The 18,912-nt window shown below is 38.2% G+C and overlaps 1 protein-coding gene across 1 annotated transcript; it reads left to right on the top strand.

Moving 5' to 3' along the window:
* Window positions 1-877: 877 nt before the first annotated feature.
* On the top strand, window positions 878-17,988 carry sycp1 (synaptonemal complex protein 1). Its single transcript, XM_030778182.1, has 13 exons — window positions 878-1,006; window positions 1,127-1,211; window positions 1,668-1,711; window positions 1,799-1,963; window positions 2,726-2,793; window positions 2,938-3,011; window positions 4,122-4,180; window positions 4,378-4,444; window positions 5,617-5,690; window positions 6,416-6,520; window positions 16,847-16,963; window positions 17,334-17,426; window positions 17,905-17,988. The coding sequence occupies exons 1-13, from the start codon at window positions 878-880 to the stop codon at window positions 17,986-17,988; spliced, it is 1,164 nt and encodes a 387-aa protein (XP_030634042.1).
* Window positions 17,989-18,912: the final 924 nt, after the last annotated feature.

Here is an 18,912-nt window from a genome sequence, read left to right as displayed (position 1 = left end):
ATTAGCCTATTATTATTATTTTCTGTCTCACATGTTTAATTCCCCAAATGTAGACGTAAATAATTTAAATAAAACAATGACTTAGAGTGGCTTCTCCCTTCACCTCTTCGAGTCATACTCGTATTTGAAACAGTTGCTCGTGCTAAGCAACAAACCGTTAAGAACGGTCAAAGACGTTACTAACGTTAGAGACGTGATTTACTGCAAGCCAAATATTATTATTCTGTTTTACGAAAATTAATACAAGGTAAGTGAAACAAGTTAACAAGAAAACTTGTTTTTCGCGCAATGGGTGTCTGTGAAAATACATTCGAATGCAAAACAAATCATGGTCCTGCAAAAAATCATATTGTGCTGTGAACAGAGATGTACAAATATCTTGTTCCCAAAACCCGGATTAAAAATTGAGTAGGTTACCAACTCAGCTAATGTTCGCTTTGCCGGACTATTTGCAGGACTATTTAAGATGCCTTTTGCTAGCTAACTCACATCAAGCAAAATGAACCACGGTTACTTTGAACCGCTCTTGTATGGGATAGTTCTAATTAACAACATATTAGCTTGCAAAACATAAGCAGCCCAAAACGTATTAGCAGCCCATTTAAAATGTAGCTTATAGGCACAGTTTACCATTTTCAGTAGTTTTCCATAGCGTACCGAACGTGAAATTCGCTAAAAATTGCGGCAAATGGCAAGGAAGACTACTCTTACACCAAATGATAAACTTCGTCTCTAACTTAAAATTGTCTTCTGCGGCACCGTAAAGTGGCCGACAACCAGAGACAGTGTTTAATTTTCAATGGACCATGGTTAAAAGCTTCCTTACATAAAAGAACGCAGGTTTTCTCTACTTCATTATTCCTTCTCGTTTTACAGAATGGAGAGAGACAGGCCGTTTAGTTTCAAGCTGTTATTACCCCCACGAACCAAATCAGGACCTTTAAATGCAGTTAAGCCGCAAGAGTTTTCTATGGACAGCACTTGTGATATCGTGGCAGCGTCTCAGGTAGTCTGTTACACCTAATCTTAACAGCGAATTCCCAAGAAACCGCAAGTCATTTACAAACGCGCTCTCTCTCTCTCTCTCTCTCTCTCTCTCTCTGTTTCTGTCTGTCTTTTTTTTCAGGGTCATAATAAAGGCTTAGACAAGGAGTCAAGCTTGCTATATCCTTCCACCAATATGGTGATATCTACAAAATCTATTAAAACAGGCAATGTTGCTTTTTGTCTACTTCCTATCAAAAGTACTGTACATAACCTTTGCACAGTCTTATGATAAACGATAAGTAGTGATGATAATGAACAAGAAAGCTCACATTTGTGAGCTATATAAACCCACTATATAAATCGCCCTAAGCATTTTAATAAGGTATGTCAAACAGCTATGTCATCTCAAATCACATAAGTTAAGAAGCTGAAAGATGTGAAACAATTATTTCAATTCCAGTTGATTTCAGCTAATTGAAGAGAGTAAGATATTCACTATACATCCTGTTCCCAATTCCAGTTGGTTTCTTTACAGTTAAAATGGCAGTGTTAATATGAAAATGGCCTGCCTATGTACTGCTTTAAATAGGATCACTTCCATTAGCATTTGAAGAAATTGTTTAGATCTTTCTAAAATTCTAAAATGTCTCTCTAAGCTTGCCTGGTTTGTTTCCCTAAAGATGCAGCAAAAAGAGTTGCCGTGTCACCAGTGGAGAGGGAGGAGGTAAGTTTGTGTGTTCATATCTGCTGAATCATCATAATTGGGATAAAAAGGTTAGACATTTACCCCATTATATAATTCTGGTTTTAGACAACACTGACATCCAGGCAACTGTATTCCAAACTTCTTGAAGAAGCTGAAAAAATAAAATCCTGGAAATTGAAAACAGACTCTGATATTTCACAAAAAGATCGAACACTCCAGGAAAACAAAAGAACAATTGAGACTCAGCGCAAAGCCATTCAGGAACTGCAGGTAACTAGAGCTACGCAATATGGAATTATAATTATTACTACAATTACTGTATCCCCTAATACCTTGCTGTGATCATAATCAGTTGCTATTTAAGAGGTTTTACAAACACAGCTGTGTTGAGGAAATACAGTCAGGAGTCGACCAGTACATGATGCTGTACTAGCCAGTGCTTATACCTTTAGTGTGACTTCTTCGACAAATATCAGAACTGGTATTGTTTGTTTTGGTGTTATTCTTGTGATGTGGTGTTGTTGGTGATCAGCCAGTCATTTTTGTATATTCAGATTAATTGACTTGAAGGTGACGTAGTGGTCAAGAGAGTGTGTTGGGTCAAAAATGTGAAAATATGTATTTATTTATATACTTGGTCTTTTCTTTAATTGTGCTTTTTTTTCAATGAGATGAACTTGTGGGGCCAGAGTACTGATGAGCAGACATATTGGATCTTGGTTTGTGTTCCTGTTTTGACCACACCCTATTTGTTTTTGCTTGGCCCATACAATGAACTGTACAACACACTTGAGTTCAACAGTGAAGTTATGCTGTGTAAAAAGGGTCTGACTGGCTGGCTTATGTTAAAAAATGCTTTATCTGAGTAGGTAACCCTGTTTGCCTTCTTTCTTCTCCTGAAGAAAGCTAAAATTTCTTAGCTAATATTTTGATTATTGTCAGCCTCTGCTGAAACACTGAACTGTGCATTTGGGATAGTACTTGAAAGTTCATGTGGATATCTTCTCTCATCTTCTTTTGTTTCTGTTTCAGTTTGGCAATGAGAGCCTCAGCATGAAATTAGAAGATCAAATCCATGAAAACGAAGAGCTACAGAATAAGTATATCTTTTTTTAAATTAGACATTGCATAATTATGTTTCACTGTTTTATTGTACCATGACAACAAAAATATGATATTTATTGTAACAGCAGCAATCGTGTGACATTTAGTTGACTTGATTTTTTTTTTTTTTTTAATGACAGAAATAATGCAGCATGGAATTTGTGTAATATTCTTAAGGAAACGTTTGAAAGATCAGCTGAGAAAATGAACCTATGTGAGTAAATCCAAAACTACTCTTTTTTGAATGCACAAGGGGTTCTTATTTCACGTTGTTTTCAACCAAACAGTAATATAAGTATCAAAAACATTTTGGCTTTGTGGAGCACAGTTGCATGCAGATTATTGAACACTCTTCATCAAAGTATATATGATTCAGTGAATCTCTAAATGAATAGAAGTTGACCTAGTATTTTTGTACTGTAAAGTGAATAGTGAATTAAGTACTGTGTACTGTGTTTGTATTGTAAAGTGTTTTGTCAAATGTTAATGCAGAAGCACTTTTTGTCTGCCCTATATTAACACACACACATACACACACACACGGGTGTGTGTGTGTGTGTTAATCATGACTGCATTTCACTTTTAAATGTAATATAAAATTAATCTAACATTGAAATTAAACTTGAGCTGGAGCCTGAAGCTTCCTGGCAAAAATGAACATGTGCTCAGCTTATTTTGGCCCTCCCTCTCTTCAGTTCTTCCCCATCTCTTTTAAGACATACTGGACAAAGGCCTAGCTTTGTGCTATCTGTGAGAAATCAGGGCTAGACACAGCATACACTTTCTCTTATGTCAACTGTTCCTAGTTGACAGAGGAAGTAGTCATACAGTTTCAGCTAATTTTCCAGAAATATTCTGAATTGACCTCCCTTAAATATATTAAAAAATTTTAAATATTTATAACATTAAATTTGTGGCAGTATACTAAATAACTTCCACATCTTGACAGTATTTCTGTTTGACAATAACTGGCTAATAATGATGGTAAGGAGGGACACTAAGCTGTCACGTCCCCCTGTAAGACAGGATTCTATTGCTTTACCTGCCTGTCATATTTAGCTACTGTATATACTTGTCTTTCCACAAAAGGAACATTCAGTTGGTAAAAAAATGATGTGATGACTATCACAATGCACATTTAACAGTGCTTCACTGAAAGTTGAAGAGTGTTCTCCTTAAGATGAAACCCTGACACTGACATCTGAATGTCTGTTTGGTACTAGTGAGGTTTTCCCCCAGCTGCTGTTGCTATGCTGTGGCACTCAGGTTTGCTTTAAGGAATACCTTACACTGATTAACTCTAATCTTTCTGCCAATCTTTTAGTTGAATCTGAAAGAGAAGAAACACATCATCTTTTCATGCAGAACCATAATGAAATTCAGGTAATTATAACAAAGCAATACAACACACTGAAATTTAAAGTGTTAAAATATTAATCCAGATGTTTATAAAATGTTTGTACCAGAAATCATCCTTAAAAATAATATCTTGTGTGTGCAGTCTAAGAGTTGATTTCTGTTACATATAAAGGAGTCCATAACATTAGTCAGGGACGTCTATGTTGATACTGTTTTTCCAGAGAATGACTACTGCATTTGAACAGCTTTGTCTGCAAGCAGAAGCTGAGCATCAGGAGATGGTAAAAGGTACAAAATTCTAGCTGGTACACATGATACTTTGGTGTTGCAGAGTTAAGGCCAGATAGAGTGTTCTCATGGTATCTTACTGCTCCTCTGACACACAAGACAACAAAGAATAAAAATTCCACAGATGCAGAATTTTCATACTTTCATACATTTTGTACTATTTATTCAGAAAAAAACAATGAATAGTGGTACAAACTGACACAGTGGGCCGCCCTGCAGATAAGACTTTATAGACAGTCAAATACCATGAAATCTAATGTCCTGCTCTTTTGCCAAAGACTGTGTTATGTTTCAAAGATTTTGTTTAAAATGTAGTTGTTTAAAATGCTGTCAGTTTTCTATAACCTTTAAATACTACTCAGAGATTTGACTCTGTCTTTGACATGAACTTTCTGATGAACTCATATTGTAATCATAAAACGCCAACACACATTCATGCACACAACCTCAGCACAGTGCTATATCCAACCTATCCTCACTTATAGCATGGATACACAAGCACACCACACACAAATGAAGTGGAACTTCATCTCATGGACTTAGTTCACACGTTGACAAGTCTTCGAGATGTTCCAGTGTGCTACTTTTGAAAATGGGATCTAATACTAATGCTTTCCAATTTAAAGTATGGCATTGGTTGTGGGAGCATGGGAACAACTCCAAAACATCTTGCCCTGTGATCAAATGTACAGTTCGCCCTTAGCCTCTCTCTAAACCTGCATGCAAGATTTGCTTAGACATGCTGTCATGCCACTAGGTGTGTTACTAATCACTTTGCAGAGTTTTCTAATTACTTTTTTGTCCTGTATTTTAAAACAAACAAAAAAAGACTTCAGAATAATATATAAATGGCTCATTTTAGGGATAGTGTCATGCATATGTGTGTCAAATGGCTTTCTACCTAATCGCTCCACTATTGAACTGGTTAATGTGCATACATTGTGTCTGGGTATTATGCTATCTTGACGCCACATCATATGTATCAAATAATATTCATTATCAAACACTCAAGTTTATTCCATCTGAAAAAAGATTCACATTTATGCCACATCCAACAGCCTGAGTGTAGATTTGTTTATTTTATTACAAAACTGGCCCACTCTTAAATTCAACAGAATGGAATCATCTGTCCATTGCTTTTCTCTGTACCTTAATTTATGCATTTTCCACAGTCCGAGAAGATCTTCAAATATTTGAAGATCTCAAAATAAAACTTGAGAATGAGATTAACATGAAACAAGAGAAGGTGAGTGGTTTGATATATAGTAAATAAGCTTGTAAACGTGTTTAAGATCTTATCATAACCTGGTTACTTTCTTTTATTTTCATTGTCAAATTCGTACCGCCAACTTAAATGTTGAAATGAAGCATCACTTGTTAGCTTGCGTGAAAATTGAGCATGTTGGGGGATGTTGCTGAGAGTGTTATCCAATGATTGAAGTCCTAACAGGCCCGTTTTCTGTACCCCAGCGACAAGTGCCACATCTGAAACAGTAATTAGGTGTACAGATGTGTATTAGAGGAAAGAGACATACCTCTTGCCCAAATCTAGTAGTATTTTTTTTTTCTTTTTTTTTCTTTTTGCCTGGGAATTTAAATCCAGAATTGTTTGTTAAAGGTGACATACCACTAAATTAGGCTTGTTCAAATTAAAATGCATTGTTTGGCCTGATGAGACTGTTTAGCAAGTAGTGCCGCAGCTTAAGTCAAAGACACCCAAGGCCCAATTTGGCTATTTCTGGCTCACTATAAACTAGTGTAATGTTGGTTATCTGTTATGCCTTTTTTTATCTTTTGACTTCTCATATGTAAGGTAACAAGCCTACTGTGTTGAATTCACTCCACTAAAAAGAGAGAGGTTTTATGTAGTATGTGTGTTTGAAGCATTTAGCTCCATGCGCTAGTACCCAAGCTTTTGAAATGATATGTTCACATTCTGCTTCTAAGTCATATTTCCTTTACTTTTTTAAGGTTGCGATGTTACAGACCAAATTAAGTGATAAGGACAATGAACTAAGTAAAATTCTACTAAAGCTTCAAGAAGCTCAGGAGAGTTGCAGTCGCCTTCATGAAACTGCAAGTGTGTTGCCATTGCCATATTAGTTTGGAACATTAGTTTGGACAGCAGACCTCTTACAGATCCTTATAGATGTCCGCTTGAAACTATCATATACCTTGTTGTGAAATTGTGACACAAATAAAATCTTAGACAGTTTAAGTAAGGCTCACTGGTATTAAGTGTTTTAACACTTTGTGTTAGTCTGAGACTTGATTTTGCTGATTGTTTTTACTATTTTACCAACTCAGAAAGACATGAGGAATTGCTGCAGAGGTCTAAACAAGAACAAGAGGTCCTTGTAATGAAACAGCACAAAGCAGAACAACTCATACAAGAAGCTGAGGTTTGTGCCAAAAAGTTAAAGTCAGCTTTTGTGTGATCGTAAGATTGATATTGATATTTTTTACCAATCTTAAGTCATTCTCCACAGGAAAAACACAAAGCCCTTGCCAATACACTGAAGCTTAATGAAGTAAAATATACTGAGATCCTTCTGGAGAAAGACTCCAAACTGGAGGTGTTTGCTAAAGTAATAGATCAACAGGCAGGGCAGCTAGTGGAGACACAGTCAGCAGCTCAAGCTTTGCAGTCTTCACTAACATCAGAGATAAAGCGGTGAGTTCATATGTCTGTGTGGACTGTGTAGCAGTCTGTTGGTTAAAAACTTTTCCCCACACATACACAATTTATGTTGTCTGTGCATTTGTTCTGCCAGGGTGCAATGCCTTGAAAAGGAAATTGGCTCAATTACAGAGGATCTCAACAGGAAAAAGACTGAAATAGGTAAGCTGTGACGTAAAAGAAGTGAGACTACACATAATATAAATACAACATGTTCAGTTTCATAGGAGTCCCTGCAGAATAACATGAAGGGTGAGATAATGATGCTCATAAACTCAGCATCAAAGCAGATTGTATATTACTAGTCACTGAAGACATCAGAGTCGAATAATGAGGTGCTTTTGATCTGCTTGACTTGACAGCAGTCATAACCAATGGCCTTTTTGGCAGCAACATAATGCACACAGTCAAGTATGACAGACTAATGGTGTCAATCAGAGCAGCAGATCTGAATTTAGACATTTCACACTTCAGCTGCCTGTTTCTACACAGCCATGAGATTGGTTCATCTGTTATAGTATTGTATGCAGCTTCACTAAGCCCTGTGAAGTATCCAATGCTAGATGAGTTCATGTGGCATACCTTGATGGCTAATTTGGATATACATAGTTACACTGGACCTAGTTCATAACACTTTACAAGAATGACATTGTTGAAATAGTGCAGCTGACTTCCTGTGACTGACATGTAACTGCACCAGTGTATTAACACAGACGCTTCAGTGGATTAACACAGGAGCACAGAAGTACTGTTTGGGCACACCTACTATAACAGTGTTCTGTGGTTCATTCATTAGTCATGTTATCACCTGTCTCAAATTCAGAGATTATCTAAGTTTAGCATGGAAAGATGGTCAGTAAGCATGTGCAGCTTGTATCACCACACAAATCCCATGGGTTTCAGAGATAGTAAAAATATTAGAATTCTAGCATAGCTGATCAGTTCAAATAATTCATAACTCTAGTGTCCTTCTAACATGTATTTAAAGGGTATACATGTATTTAAGAGTTTATGAAATACATTCCATACAATGAGATGTGTAAGACTTAATAAGGCCTGACAAAGTGGTGAAGACCTAAGCACAAATGGTGTTATTTTGAAGCTATTAATTAATTGCTGAACATTGTCCTGCATATTTGATTGTTACATATAAATTGGTGAATTTTCTCAGATTAAATTAATTTTATTTTGGATTATTAGATATTTTTAATACCAGGGCCTTGTAGGTCGTGTTTCAATAATCTCATAACCTTTCAATAGCAATAACTGATAACTGATTTCGATAACAGATTTCTTTTACAACCACCCAGCAATCATAAACAAAACATATTTAGTGAATGATAAGATTTTTGCAAGCTTTTGTGCCCTAGCTAGACATCCTCACAGTTAGTTGATATTAAACAAATAGATTTTTTAATCAATAGTGCAATTAATTATGTAAAAGGATAGCATTTTTGGGGATGTCAAAGATGAGTTTTGAAGTGTTTAATGCTACAACATATATCATGTGCATGAACAATTAAGCTATATTTCATGCGGCATTCACTATTAATCAATTATATAAATATACTGTATGGTAATGAAGGTAATATAAGTTATAAAGCAATTCCTATTTCTACTTTTTTACAGAGGAAATAAATGAACAGAAAAAGGATTGTTACACAGAAATGCAAACCTTAAAAGATGAATTGGTATAGTATATTTATTTTTTCATTGATTCATTCATTCTTTTAAGGGGAAAAATTTGTAACCAAATAACGGTTATAACTATATGTAAAATATTAATCTTTCAGAATGTCAAATCAGCTTACATCAAGTCACTGGAAGAAAAGACTTTGGCACATGAGGCAAAGATGCAACAAGTCACAGAAGAGCTTGAAGGAAAACAAGCTGAAATTTGTCAGATTATGGTAGGATAAAAGTCATAGTCTTGTTATGAGGCCAAAAGGCCTTTTGCTCAGACAATGTTAGGGTTAGTGTGCTGCTGTGGAATTACACTTAGAATTGACCTAAATGGAAGAAAAAATATTTATTCACTACAATGGAACCTACTTGCTCTTTGTTAGTTATTTTACTTCTATTTTTTTCACAGTGAAAATATTCTCCCATCAAAAGGCATCTAGTGAAGTGGGAAAAACTGTAATTGAACAGCCTGAAGTTGATGTACCAAACAACAAAATATGATTTAAATTACACAAAATTATATTTTGCACTTGACAGACAAATTATTTTTATTATCTTTCCCCCAGGAGAGAAAAGCAGCTGAAGCAGAGGTAACAATTGAGAGACTGCAGGGGGAAAACCAAAAACTACAGTAAGATGGCCAGTATTTCTTAATGTATATGTGTGGTGGTCTACAAAAACCTGTTGGATATTCTTGATTTTGGCTTAAAAAGCTTGGAATGGTTTGTTTAGTATGGAAGGGTTAGGTTTATTCTTTGTATTGTGTTTTTTTTTTTTTATTACATTTTGTAATAATGTGATAGTTTCAACTCTGTGGTCTATGAAAAGCGTTACATAAATTATTAATAGATGAAGACTATTGTTTATTTTTGACAGCAGTTTTTTCTTATATTGCTGACATGACCTACGAATGATGCCTCCATACTACATTTTTTCTCTATAACATTGAAAAATCTCAGATGGAACAATTCAGCAAGTTTCCCTTAAAGAAATAAGAGAAATTATCAGAACAGCTTATGGTATTGATCAAGCAGCAGTTCACTGACAAGAATATAATGAGCCTGCTAAGAAGAAAACCTGTCAAGAGGTGGTGTGCTTCTTCTTTAACACAGCCTCCAGATCAGTCAAAATCAATCACAATGTGTGCTGCTGATATATATACGGTGTATATATATATATGTGTGTGTGTGTGTGTGTGTGTGTGTGTGTGTGTGTGTGTGTGTGTGTGTGTGTGTGTGTATGTGTGTATATATGTATATACGTGTGTGTGTGTGTGTGTGTGTGTGTGTGTGTGTGTGTGTGTGTGTGTGTATATACATATATCAATTAATCGCATGATTTTGTATAGTTAATTGCAAATTAGCCACACATTTTTTATCTGCTCAGATTTTACCCTAATGAAAGATTCAAGTGCAATGTGTTTATAAACATAAGTGGACAAAATATACTTTATCCAAATGTATTTATTACTTTTCAGCAGTTCACAAAAACCTACCCCACCAGCAAGAGTTTACAACAGCAGCTGAACACAACACAATTCAAAATCAAGCTGCCAACATTATTAGTCTGCTCAGTATGAACAACTTTCCCAATCACATGTTAACTCCACCCAACTGCAAGTTGGCCACATTAGATTTTGTGTGTTTTGACTGGTACCAAACTTTTAAATACTACTGTTAGACATTGCAGCTTTACTTTTCTTATTCCTTTGCACCAAGCTGCTTAGACACACAGACTTTTGACTTTGTTGCTTGCTTCAGTTGCTGTTCAAGCCTCCAGTCCTTAAGGAAGTTACTGATCAAACCCCACACCTCAGCCCTCGCAGCTCTGTCCAGGGACTTGAGGTCCTTAAACCTATGGTCTTGTTAAGATGTATTCTGTACATCACGTATTCTTGTTATGCTGATGGCTCTTAAGGGCAATCCATATGTTGAGTCATTGGACAAGATCGGAATAGTGTCCTGCAGGCCTTCGTCCTCCACAATTTGAATTGGCCTCCAGGCTGTGGTGATCCATTTTGCTATTGCTGCCGTTAGTTTGCGGCTTGTTGATTTGCCCAGTGGCCTTCCCCGTGCGCTGTCAAGCGTGGTCAACCGCAAGTTTCCAGGGCTGACACTGTTTGCATTAGCTGTATGCTTCGTTTGCTCATAGTATGTGAGACTGGATGTACTCTGGTGGTAAGTAAATTCACCCTGGTAAATTCACCTTGGCAGCTCGTTTTGTCGAGGGAGCAAATGCAACTTAGTCAGCTAGGCAGCTTTTACAGCCATTATGTATATATATGTGTGTGTGTGTGCGCGTGTGCGTGTGTGTGTGTGTGTACATTTATATTCATATTTATATTTATTTTTATGTGTTACATATTTTTTTTCTACACTGATATATTTTCATTACACTTGGATGTGAACTTTTGTTTCTTATTGTCTTTCCTGTGGCTCTCAGCATGGTTGCATTAAATAAATGAATGAGTGAATGAATAAAATGAATGAATAAATAAATAAATAATGTTTGGGGTGCAGAAACAGTTTTGCCAACCTTTTAATTGACAGGTTGGCAGACGCTCAAATCAGAATCAAAATGGTTAGCAACATAATACATAAAGTTGTGTCCTCATTTCTTACTATTCAGTGTAAGTAAACATTGAAAGAACATAACCCAAGATCTGATTTAGTGAAGAAAATCACCATGTGTTTGGTTTCTTCAGGCTTCATACATATTTTGAATGTAATCCTCTTATTCACAATGGTATTTGATACATCATAGGGCAGAACTGGAGTCACTGACTGCAGAAATTGAAACCCATCTTCAAAAAAACAGAAATGCCCAGGAGAAGCTGGAAGAATATGTAAGGAAGCATCACAGTTCTGTGTTTGTTGTTTGATTATTAGACAGACCTTTTAGGTGCATGGCTAAATGAAATGGTACTGATAAGATAAATGGAATAGTAAGGCGAGTATTGCCAATAGTACAGGGAGTATTGCCACATTTATGTGACTGGTAAGTCTACGTCTTCCTTAAAAAAAGTGTTCAGTGTTATTGCAGTGTACAGTTTTTGTGATGACTCCTTTTAATAATAATTTACTCCTGTTTCCCTGGATAGAGTGACCAATCACAGAATGAACTGATGAAAAAGGAAAAGCAGATCAAAGCCATGGAATTAAAGGTAAATTTGTTTAATTCAAAATCTCTCCAAACGCCATCAACAGTACAACTCTGAGTCCCTCCAGAGTCACCCCTTTGAAACATTGTTTCACAATGCTTAGGTTTATCTGACATCAGGGATTCTCAATGCTGGTCCCTTCTATGTGAGAGCCGATTGGCTAGGGCTTTGTAAGACAGTGTCAGTCTTCCCCTCACTGCTCTTCAGTGGTCACGCACAGTCAGACACACATGTTATTACAGGCATCATCACATGTAGCACCAGCCTACTAATCTGTGAAGATGCTACGCAACTTGTAGTATCTAAGATGATTAGCTTACCGTGTACCAAAGGATATCCTCACCTCCACTGTTTGTTACCCTCACCCCCACTGTTAGATTCCCTCACCTGTACTGTTAGATACCCTCACCCCCACTGTTAGATACCCTCACCTGTACTGTTAGATATCCTCACCTGTACTGTTAGATACCCTCACCCCCACTGTTAGATATCCTCACCTGTACTGTTAGATACCCTCACCCCCACTGTTAGATATCCTCACCTGTACTGTTAGATACCCTCACCCCCACTGTTAGATATCCTCACCTGTACTGTTAGATATCCTCACCCCCACTGTTAGATGTCCTCACCTGTACTGTTAGATATCCTCACCTCCACTGTTAGATATCCTCACCTGTACTGTTAGATATCCTCACCTCCACTGTTAAATATCCTCACCTCCACTGTTAGATGCCCTCACCTCCACTGTTAGATATCCTCACCTCCACTGTTAGATGCCCTCACCTCCACTGTTAGATACCCTCACCTCCACTGTTAGATACCCTCACCTTTACTGTTAGATACCCTCACCTGTACTGTTAGATACCCTCATCCCCACTGTTAGATACCCTCACCCCCACTGTTAGATACCCTCACCTGTACTGTTAGACACCCTCACCCCCACTGTTAGATACCCTCACCCCCACTGTTTGTTACCCCCACCTCCACTGTTAGATATCCTCACCCTCACTGTTAGATATCCTCACCTGTACTGTTAGATATCCTCACCTCCACTGTTAGATATCCTCACCTGTACTGTTAGATACCCTCACCCCCACTGTTTGTTACCCCCATTTCCACTGTTAGATATCCTCACCCCCACTGTTAGATATCCTCACCTGTACTGTTAGATATCCTCACCTCCACTGTTAGATACCCTCACCTTTACTGTTAGATACCCTCACCTGTACTGTTAGACACCCTCACCCCCACTGTTTGTTACCCCCACCTCCACTGTTAGATATCCTCACCCTCACTGTTAGATATCCTCACCTGTACTGTTAGATACCTTCATCCCCACTGTTAGATACCCTCACCTGTACTGTTAGACACCCTCACCCCCACTGTTTGTTACCCCCACCTCCACTGTTAGATATCCTCACCCTCACTGTTAGATATCCTCACCTGTACTGTTAGATATCCTCACCTCCACTGTTAGATACCCTCACCTCCACTGTTAGATACCCTCACCCCCACTGTTTGTTACCCCCACCTCCACTGTTAGATATCCTCACCCCCACTGTTAGATACCCTCACCTGTACTGTTAGATACCCTCACCCCCACTGTTTGTTACCCCCACCTCCACTGTTAGATATCCTCACCCCCACTGTTAGATATCCTCACCTGTACTGTTAGATATCCTCACCTCCACTGTTAGATACCCTCACCTTTACTGTTAGATACCCTCACCTGTACTGTTAGATACCCTCACCCCCACTGTTAGATACCCTCACCTGTACTGTTAGATACCCTCACTCCCACTGTTAGATACCCTCACCTGTACTGTTAGATACCCTCACCTGTACTGTTAGATACCCTCACCCCCACTGTTTGTTACCCCCACCTCCACTGTTAGATACCCTCACCTGTACTGTTAGATACCCTCACTCCCACTGTTAGATACCCTCACCTGTACTGTTAGATACCCTCACCCCCACTGTTAGATATCCTCACCTGTACTGTTAGACACCCTCATCCCCACTGTTAGATACCCTCACCCCCACTGTTTGTTACCCCCACCTCCACTGTTAGATATCCTCACCCCCACTGTTAGATATCCTCACCTGTACTGTTAGACACCCTCACCCCCACTGTTAGATACCCTCACCCCCACTGTTTGTTACCCCCACCTCCACTGTTAGATATCCTCACCCTCACTGTTAGATATCCTCACCTGTACTGTTAGATATCCTCACCTCCACTGTTAGATACCCTCACCTTTACTGTTAGATACCCTCACCTGTACTGTTAGACACCCTCACCCCCACTGTTTGTTACCCCCACCTCCACTGTTAGATATCCTCACCCTCACTGTTAGATATCCTCACCTGTACTGTTAGATACCTTCATCCCCACTGTTAGATACCCTCACCTGTACTGTTAGACACCCTCACCCCCACTGTTTGTTACCCCCACCTCCACTGTTAGATATCCTCACCCTCACTGTTAGATATCCTCACCTGTACTGTTAGATATCCTCACCTCCACTGTTAGATACCCTCACCTGTACTGTTAGATACCCTCACCCCCACTGTTTGTTACCCCCACCTCCACTGTTAGATATCCTCACCCCCACTGTTAGATATCCTCACCTGTACTGTTAGATATCCTCACCTCCACTGTTAGATACCCTCACCTTTACTGTTAGATACCCTCACCTGTACTGTTAGATACCCTCACCCCCACTGTTAGATACCCTCACCTGTACTGTTAGATACCCTCACTCCCACTGTTAGATACCCTCACCTGTACTGTTAGATACCCTCACCTGTACTGTTAGATACCCTCACCCCCACTGTTAGATATCCTCACCTGTACTGTTAGATACCCTCATCCCCACTGTTAGATACCCTCACCCCCACTGTTTGTTACCCCCACCTCCACTGTTAGATATCCTCACCCCCACTGTTAGATATCCTCACCTGTACTGTTAGATACCCTCACCCCCACTGTTAGATACCCTCACCTGTACTGTTAGATACCCTCATCCCCACTGTTAGATACCTTCACTCCCACTGTTAGATATCCTCACCTGTACTGTTAGATACCCTCACCCCCACTGTTAGATACCCTCACCTGTACTGTTAGATACCCTCACCTGTACTGTAAGATACCCTCATCCCCACTGTTAGATACCCTCATCCCCACTGTTAGATACCCTCACTGTATGTGGAGGTGGGGGTCACGGATGAGGTAAACAGAATGAAGAAACCAAGGCTCATGACGAAAACCTGAAAGAGGTTTGTCACACACTGTGTAAATGTAATTGCTGATATGTTAATCATTTTGAATATATCACTTATATGATATGATCATGATGCGTTGTCCTCAATTTATTGTACCTCCAGAATAAAGCACTGAAAAAAGAAATGGCATTAGACAAAGAAAAGTGCTGTAAACTGGAAACTAAGGTTTGCCACATTTTTATTGAAAGTCTCATTCCAAATATTTAAGCTAAATTTTTGTTTTTTCTGTGTACAAGTATTTTATGACTTAATGTGATAAAATGTAGTCGCAAACATCAATGGAGTGAGCCCAGCAGATACATGACCATCCCAGTTTAACCAGACTTCATTGCATACGTTTCCTTTTGATGTCCTTGGTGGACGTGATGCTCACAGCCACAGAACTGATTGTGTCTTAGGTGAGGTTGTGAGTGTTTGGCAAGGATTTCTGTAGAAGGATGGAGGGATGTTGAAAACATTGTGCCCTCTAAGTGCATCACTGTGTCCCTGAGTATTTATGCCATTGCTTCAGTGACTTCGCTTCTTACTGCAGCCTGAATACAGGCTCCTTCAGCCCTCTAACTGTGACTCCCAGTAAAGACAGTATCTTTTATTTTCATTCCCTGAGCTGTCCATTGGAGTTCAAGACCATTCATTGCCAGGTAGCCCATGCCTGCCCCTGTTCTCAGCCCTGCTCTGTCTCTGGCTCAACTCTGTTCCCAGACCAATTCTGTCCCCTGCCCAGCTCTGTCTCCAGCTCCATCCTCAGCTTTTCTGCATGTTTTCACTTATCTTCTTGGGACCTTGGTTGCTAATGTCATCATGAAAGGGGCTGTGTCTGTTGTGTGTCCAGTTTAGGATTTGCTTTCATGTCATAGATCAAAAGCCTTCTGTGGATATATGTGTTTCTCTGGTGGTGCACTGAACGTAACAGATACAGTGAAAGAATTAGCAAGCAGATGTGGAAGTGCCAGACTTTGTTTGAGGGATTGAAAGTTGTGATGTACTGGTGATGCGACAACTAACCTGTGTAATAGTACATTTTTAAGCATACATAATAAGTGGCCTAGGTTAACAGTTGAACAATGACCTTTGCTGAGAAGTTAAAGCCTTCACCCATGCTTTGATACGATAAATATGCTTAAAGTAAATCCAATAAAAAATACAGTTAACTTCAATGTCAGAAATGTATGATGGTGACACTACCATTTGAAAAACCAAAATAAGACACATAATGTTCCATTATTTAACAAAAAAACTAAAGTCCTAAGAGCAGATATCTCTTAGTGTTTTTATATTTCATGAGATTTCTTTTCATGTTTTTTCAGTTTTGCTCCATATTACAGAATTGTATGTCCTTTAGACTGGTTTGGATTACACTACTGTAAAGGGAAACTTTATATTTTTTATCTCATGACCATAACAAATAAGACAGGTATAACAAGTATAGCAAGTTTTAACAAGAAATATTGTGCTCTTTTTAATACAGTATTCATGTAAATGCAGTCACTGTCAGTTAAAAGAGATATTAAGTGTATAATGTAATGTTATGGTCAGTACTCTCAATCTGTAATTACCAATGTATGTATTCTCATGGACTATTTTTGCGTTCAAGATAAATCAGTTGTGGGAGGAGTCCAAGAATGTACAAAATAAGCACAAGGAGGAGCTGAAAAAACTCCAGGATGAAGTTTTGACCAAATCCACCTCTGAGGCCCAGCTCAATGAAGAGGTCCACCAGTTTTGTCATCTATAGGCCTGTAAAACTGAGAACATATAGCAATTGGAGGAACCAATCAATGAAAAAAATGTGCATATTTTCAAATGACTGTTTAAAAGATCAACATACAGCATGCAGTTTCATGATTGCAACGATTTCTGCAGGCGTTAAAATTAAAACAGAAAGTCAAAGAAGCTGTAAAGAGTAAGGAGGATGCAGAAATCAAATGCCAGCTTAAGATATCTGACATGGTTGCATTAATGGAGAAGCACAAGGTAAAATGGCAAATATCAGACAGGTAAGGAACAACATATATACACACAAGTCTTTGGTATGGTGAACCACAAACAATTTGTTTTTTGTTGTTTTTTTCTGAACTTAGAGTCAGTATGACAAGTTGGTTCAAGAGAAGGATGCAGAGTTGGATGAGAAAAGGAGGAAAGAGGCTGAAATGTTAACAAGTAAAACATCACTGGTAAAAGTCAAACCATTGTCACCTCCATATGCTTTCACATGACTGAAGTTTGAAATTTGTTTTGCATGAATACATTTGTCTCTCAGGAACTTGAACTCTCCCAACTGCAAATTGAGAATGGACATCTAAAACAACAAATAGAAAATAACATCACACAGAGGGTGGGTTAACCAGTGTTATTTTTTCTGGAGGTTTTCATAAATTACTTCATGAGATCTGGGGTTTTGAAAATTGAATACGTCAATAAATTAAGCAAATTTTGTCATCAGTGGAACAGGCACATTAAGGCTGAGAGTGAGAATTATGGAACTGAATGACATTTTATTAATTTTGAGATCATTTTTGCCATCAGAGTTATGTTTTATGAGGGGCCACACTGCCACCATAGTCAGTTGGTACAGTCCTTCAATCAGCTGTTACATTCCTGTAGCTGCACCATATGACCACTGACACTATGTTGTTTTGTTTTTCCTCTCAGGCACAGCTGGAACAAGAAATTGTGACCTTGAAGAAGCAAATTAATGTTCCCAGAAAAGACAAGATTCAACAGGTGCTGTGTTAAGTATTTAGAATTCACCATTTATTTGATTTTCTTTGTTGTGATTGTTGGATAAAATATTCATTTTTTTTTGTGTGTGTTCAGGAGTCCACAGGATTTCAAATTTCTGAAACCCCAGAGGTTTCTACTGCAAATATACCTCCAGGTGGTCATTCAAAGGAGGCATATAAGGAATCTCCATCAAAATTCTCAGAAAACAATGCTCTATTCACACCATTTGTGAGTACACTTATCTAAAATTTGGTAAATAAGTGTTCAAATATAGTACAACATTTTGTATGATCTTACAGGCAATAAATCAATCCAATTTATGCATGTGGGCAGGGAAAACATGCAACTTAATTCATGCTATTTTACATCAGAGTCCAAATACCCGTGGAATGTTTTTGATAAATATAGTACTACTGACTCCTTATACTGTAATTTGTCTTTACTCATGTCTTTGTCCCATCCTTATAAGTAAAGTCATCTTTAACAGGGATAACAGTAAGATTTAAAGTTAGTAGATATTTAAACAAAGAACAGAGTTAATGTTTTAACAGAGTTACTTAGAGATCAGAATGAGTAATTAGCCTGTGTGTCTGCTGTGGTTTCTCTAAATGGAAAGAGAAGCCAGTCCTCCACAGATGAAACTAAAATACTAGACTCACTGAGAAATATCCCATCTGCAACTGAGAATACCACAAAATACTAGGGGTTGCACAGAGTACTCGAGCATTTGAATCCTATCGTGGCTAAACAAATTAATGAACGCAAACAAATATGACTAATTTAATTCAAGTTGGTTAGGCTTACTAATGATGATCAGGTGTCACGCCGGTGGAGTGGTGCAGGACCCAAGCGCAGGACACAAAGGTTGTAGTGACAAAAAGGAGGACTTTACTTGCAAAAAGAAGATAAAATACAGGTGCAAACTGGAACAAAACC

This window comes from Chanos chanos, chromosome 6, assembly GCF_902362185.1.
Source record: "Chanos chanos chromosome 6, fChaCha1.1, whole genome shotgun sequence".
In the NCBI taxonomy this organism is placed as follows: Eukaryota; Metazoa; Chordata; class Actinopteri; order Gonorynchiformes; family Chanidae; genus Chanos; species Chanos chanos.
Note: the sequence above shows the minus strand (reverse complement) of the source record. Positions and strands in the feature narration are given on the sequence as shown.

Coding starts and splice junctions, on each gene's coding strand:
- sycp1 (XM_030778182.1), top strand. CDS start 878: ATGGAGAGAGACAGGCCGTTTAGTTTCAAGCTGTTATTACCCCCACGA. Junction 1,712..1,798: donor CACCAGTGGAGAGGGAGGAG/GTAAGTTTGTGT, acceptor TTCTGGTTTTAG/ACAACACTGACATCCAGGCA. Junction 5,691..6,415: donor TTAACATGAAACAAGAGAAG/GTGAGTGGTTTG, acceptor TACTTTTTTAAG/GTTGCGATGTTACAGACCAA.